The sequence below is a fragment of the Xyrauchen texanus genome, chromosome 48, assembly GCF_025860055.1.
Source record: "Xyrauchen texanus isolate HMW12.3.18 chromosome 48, RBS_HiC_50CHRs, whole genome shotgun sequence".
Taxonomy (NCBI): domain Eukaryota; kingdom Metazoa; phylum Chordata; class Actinopteri; order Cypriniformes; family Catostomidae; genus Xyrauchen; species Xyrauchen texanus.
Genome location: NC_068323.1, coordinates 14,362,951 through 14,368,791, shown reverse-complemented (window position 1 = coordinate 14,368,791; position 5,841 = coordinate 14,362,951). Strand labels below are relative to the sequence as shown.

The 5,841-nt window shown below is 38.7% G+C and overlaps 1 protein-coding gene across 1 annotated transcript; it reads left to right on the top strand.

Annotated features, from left to right (window-relative positions):
* The first annotated feature begins 2,670 nt into the window (after positions 1-2,670).
* LOC127639441 (relaxin-3 receptor 1-like) lies at positions 2,671-5,086 on the top strand. Its single transcript, XM_052121496.1, has one exon. It carries the CDS (start codon positions 2,824-2,826, stop codon positions 4,024-4,026), a length of 1,203 nt encoding a protein of 400 aa, XP_051977456.1. The 5' UTR covers positions 2,671-2,823; the 3' UTR covers positions 4,027-5,086.
* The last annotated feature ends 755 nt before the right edge of the window (positions 5,087-5,841 follow it).

Below are 5,841 nucleotides of genomic sequence, written 5' to 3'. Positions count from 1 at the left end.
TTGTCTCTTTCTCATCATCAATGCATCAATTCTTCAAACTTAGAAAAAAGAATTCTTGTTCAGGAAGACTTCCATCTTACTCAGTGCCTCTTTAATCACGAAGAGAGATAGACTTGGCACCTTGAATCTTTCATCCACTGGACTGTGGAGCTCTACTTCGATTTGCTATCTCCCTTGGGGCCCCTAGTACCTAGTCCGCACATCTCTTGTACTTTAAGAGTTGAAATAGGTTGTCGAAGAAGTGCACTTTTACTTGATTAATCTGGTTTTGAGTTGACGCTCAAAGTTAATTCAAATAAATTCTGTATTCTTTGCTCCTCTTGGGAAAAAAAGAAAGAAAGGGAAATGAGAAAGGCACAGTAATCCTCTAAATTAACACCAGAACTCAGATGGAAGTTATAAAGAAGTTAGCATTTTCCTTGTGTGGATTTGTGGGTTTTATTTTCAAGAAGCATGGGTTGTAATTAAAAGTGTGGTTGTTGGAAAAATGTGACCTAGTAACTTGGCACAGAAAAAGAGAGGCCATAACCATAAACAAGGTTAAATTGGAAAATATAATTGCAGCTTGAACATTCTGTGAACTCAACACACACACACACACACACACACACACACACACACACACACACACACACACACACACACACACACACACACACACACAGAGCAAGAGTGAGAGAGTAAAAAAATAAAATAGGCAAAGAGAGCATCAAAACAATTTCTACATTCCCCTTTTAAACTGAATAGTTTCAACCCTAAAATACACATGTAAATGTTATACACCAATCAGCCACAACATTAAAACTACATGCCTTATATTGTGTAGGTCTCCCCCTCATGCCACCAAAACAGCGCAAACCCGAATCTCATAATCAGCCAATCGTGTGGCAGCAGTGCATTAAATCATGCAGATTCAGGTCAGGAGCTTCAGTTAATGTTCACATCAACCATCAGAATGGGGAAAACTGTGATCTCAGTGATTTGAACCGTGGGATGATTGTTGGTGTCACATGGGCTGGTTTGAGTATTTCTGTAACTGCTGATCTCCTGAAATTTTCACACACAAAAGTCTCTAGAATTTACTCAGAATGGTGCCAAAAACAAAAAACATCCAGTGAGCGACAGTTCTGTGGACGACAATACCTTGTTGATGAGAGAGGTCAACAGAGAATGACCAGACTGATTTGAACTGACAAAGTCTATGGTAAATCAGATAACTGCTCTGTACAATTGTGGTAAAAAGAATATAATCTCTGAATGCTATTCTGAGATTCGGGTTGGCACTGTTCTGGCGGCACGAAGGGGGCATAAACAATATTAGGCAGGTGGTTTTAATGCTGTGGCTGATCGGTGTGTATATGTATATATATATATATATATATATATATATATATATATATATATATATATATATATATATATCTTTAATAAACTAAAATAAAAAACTAAATATTTAAAGTTATATTTTTTATTTGTTAAAATGTATTGTTATTTGTTGAACATTGTCAATTTTTATTTGTTAAATATTAAAATGCGTAAATCTTAAAAATAGGCAAAAATATTTTTGGTGTGTATATATTCCACATTAAGTGGTGTTCTCATCTGCCATTCCAGGAATTATTTAATTAAGGTGTCTTTGATCATTTGAACTTGTTATAATTTATTTGTATTATTTTGTTATTTATATTCAAATGTTTTTTTTATTAATACTCCTAGCTTAAATATGTAAGTCATAATTTTGTAATGCACACGAGTAGCCAAACGTTAAAAATAATGTTCATGTTCAGATTTATAGCCTGTTTAGTAAGAACGTAAATAAAATCTGTCATTTAGCAGATGCGTTAATTCATTATATTTACATTATGCATCAAATCAGAAATGATCAGTAACATGTAAGTGTCAAATGTCATATGTACGTTAAAGTTGGCTAATAGTTTCAAATTTTCCGGATGCAAGCTGATTTCCCATGTAGATAGCTCCAGAAATATTTTTTATTTCAGTTAAAAGGAAGTTGAAAACGGATCAAACAGATTTAAATTAGGATTCTAGTGGGCTAAATTAAACGCTGCATCACATGTTCACTATCAAAATAAGCAAATGCATCTTTTGGTTCTTCGGTCCTCTAAGATGAAAGTGTTAAAAGTATCCATGTTTTCCCTTCTTATTACCTTCCTCGATGCATTAAGCCTAACTGACATATTAAATACAGGCTACTTTCGTGGCGGAGCGCGTGCCATCTCTGCCATAGCCTATCATGTGAAAATGAGTCATCGGTTAAGTGAGATTGGAATAATAATGGAAATAAAAATGTTTTCAAATTCTTGTAAAACCTCTCACAATAGTCGATGTATTCACCGATTTATTAATCGGAATCGCGTTGAGAGCATGCGACTGATCTTTGCATTTCTTTCTTTCTTTTTTTTTTTTTGTGGCAAAGCACAAGTAAGCTTTAAAAGAGTCGATGGAGACAATGAGCCCAACTCAGTTATTTGCTTATAAACAGTGACGTACTTACATTAAAACGTTGTTTCAGAAAACGTATGCTGCTATATGCATGTATTTAGCTGACATACAACGGCGCGTGCCTCAGCATTGCGCGGGCACACGTCATACTCATCGGAGTATAAAAGAATGTGCGCGCGCTACCGAGCGCACAGAGGTGCCCGGAAAGAGAGGGAGTGATGAGACCGCGCTCTCACAACCTATTAAGTACTTATCCATGCCAGGAGAAAAGGTGCAATGGTCAGAAATGGACTTGGGATGGATACCTCTCTCCATGTTCCTCATTTCACCATGACAGCTGTCTGAGAGGGATCACCTGCCATGGAGAGGAATAACACAACACAAACTCTGGAGCTGGGAGAATGTGAGCACACATTGGACACCAGCGGAGCACTGGACAATTGCACGGAAGCTGCAAGTGGGAACCTGTCTTTACGTTGCTGGCTGCATTTGTTGACTAAAGAATCTAGTTCAACACTCCAAGGTGATGGGTCCAGTTTGGCTGTGCGTGTGATGATCGCCTTCGTTTACTCAGTGGTGTGCGCTCTGGGACTTGTAGGGAACTCTCTTGCTCTCTACCTCCTTCACTCACGCTACCGCCAAAAGCAGTCTTCCATCAACTGTTTTGTGATGGGTCTGGCTCTAACTGACCTACAGTTTGTCCTCACCCTGCCGTTCTGGGCGGTAGACACGGCGTTGGACTTCCGTTGGCCCTTTGGCAAAGTTATGTGTAAAATCATCAGTTCTGTGACCACTATGAATATGTACGCCAGCGTATTTTTCTTGACCGCCATGAGTGTGGCCAGGTACTACTCCATTGCGTCCTCGCTGAAGATGCACAGTCGCCGAGCAGCTGCGGTGGCAGCCAAGTGGATCAGCTTGGGCATCTGGGTTGTATCGCTAGTAGCTACACTTCCACACGCGGTGTATTCGACTATCGCCCAGGTAGCTACAGACGAGGAGTTGTGCTTGGTGCGCTTTCCTGAAACGGGTAGCTGGGACCCCCAACAGTTGCTCGGACTTTACCAGTTGCAGAAGGTTCTGCTCGGGTTCCTGATCCCTTTGGTGGTGATCACCGCCTGCTATCTCCTGTTGCTCCGAATTGTGCTAAGCCAAAGAGTCAGTGGCGTAGCCGGTTCCGAAAGCGAGCGGGGACGGCACAAGCAGCGCTCTAAGGTCACTAAATCGGTCGTGATAGTAGTCCTGTCATTCTTTTTGTGTTGGCTCCCCAATCAGGCGCTGACTCTTTGGGGTGTCTTGATCAAGTTCGATCTGATACCGTTTAGTAAGGCCTTCTACAATGCCCAGGCATACGCCTTTCCCCTGACAGTTTGTTTGGCCCACACAAACAGCTGCCTCAATCCCGTTCTGTACTGCCTGATTCGTCGCGAATTCCGCGCCGGCCTCAAAGAGCTGCTGTTGAGTGCCACACCATCCTTCCGTAGCCTAGCTCGACTGCTCCCACACAAGGCAAAGGTTGCTGAGGCACCCCCTGTACTGGTCCTGGTGCAAATGGATGTGTGAGCCGAGCCTTACAGAGCACTCTTCAAGTTTTTGTTTGACAGAGCGAAGCAGGCGTAAGAAATGTCCTTTGAGAGCTGCACCAGTTTCTCTTACTTTTGCGAATTACTTTTGGGCAATTGTTTCTCCAGCCCCCCCCCAAATTCCCTCCATGTCTGATCTGCAATTGCCATTTTGCCACCCATCTCTGGTCTTCAGATTCACCAGAGAATTGCAAAGTTCAGGGCCAATTCACCTTTGTTTTCCTCATGGCAGATTAGAAGCACTGTTTAAGGATTCTTTCCGAGACATCCTTCAAGGGAACAATAAATTATCCATTTGTTTTTTATCAACCTTTGAAGACAGAAGAAAACACTTCAGAGATGTAGTGGAGGGGTCGAGTCTCATCTTTTTTTTATTAGATAAAAAATGAAGTCAATGGTTCATCCATCAATCATTTCATCCATTGTCGGTTATGAACTTGCGTGCAATTTGTGTAGAATCTGATGAAGTTTCACACTTTGAATTTGAATAGTCTTTCACTGTATTGAATTATAATGTTGTACAGAAGAAATGCTGATACTTATGAAAACTAATCAAATAAAAGAACAAACTATATAGCTAATTTACAATCAAAAGTAATTTTATGAGCTTCCACTGACTAATAAACACTGTGCAATGGATTTCTCTTTCAGTTGATCCTTTTACAAAACTATTACAAAATGCTCAGCACAGAAATGTCAGACACTTTTACAATCAGGTTGTAATCATTAACATTAGTTAACAACATATTTTTCTCAGTTAATGTTCATTTTAACATAAACTATTAGATGAAAAAAAAATTGCATAAATTATTTTTAGGTAATGTGTTCTGAACTAGCCATTTTATTTGTATTTTTTTTTATTTTTATAAATGAACATTAACCAAGATGAATAAATGCTGATAAAAATATTGTTCATCCTCAGTTCATGATACTTAATGCATTTATTAATGTTAACAAATCGAACCTTCATGTAAAGTCATACCAACATTTCTACATGTAATGAAATGTCTGATACTATATTTGAGCATTAAAGGCATTGTTACCCAAAAATGTATATTCTGACATCATTTAGTCACCCTCACGTTGTTCCAAACCGGTATGGCTTTTTCTTTTCTTATTTGTAACACAAAAAGAGATGTTAGGCAGAATGTTTGCTTCAGTCACCATTCATTTTAATTTTATAGGGGGAAAAAAATATGTAATAATCGTGAATGGTGACTGAGACTAAAATTTGAAGGATCTTCTTTTGTGTTGCACAGAAGAAAGTATCTATAGTATCACTTTAAAAATGTATACTCAAGCAGTCTTAGTCAGAATGGACAATGCATCCTTTTAGGGCTGTAAACCCTCATTCCTGAACCATCAAACAGAATAAAAAATCAATATAGATATAATTAGTTACCATGTGGGCTTACTGACAACACAAATGAAGCGAGGCAGAGTTGAAGAGTGTGAACCCAATAATGACATTAGGGAGGCAAGAACGGCTATATTTAAATATTTTACTTATTTGAGCTGAAACAATGCTCAGTTTGTTTTCCTTCGACCTCTATGTTGGCATATTTTGATTAAATAATTAAAAACATTTTATCTAACATATAGTTGCTGCTGTAGTATTTGAGGCATTAGAAACTTGGAACCATCAAATGCTCAAACTCAGCTTGTCGTCTTGCACGCACTGAGAATATATTATATTAAAACATTTTAGCCCAGAATCATTAATCATTAGTCCTGCAATCTTTTGAAACTGTTCCAAGGCGCTATTCCTCTGACCAAACTATTTTAAATGAATGGA

What these genes read in the sequence shown, in the direction of transcription:
- LOC127639441 (XM_052121496.1), top strand. Translation starts at nt 2,824, where the DNA reads ATGGAGAGGAATAACACAACACAAACTCTGGAGCTGGGAGAATGTGAG.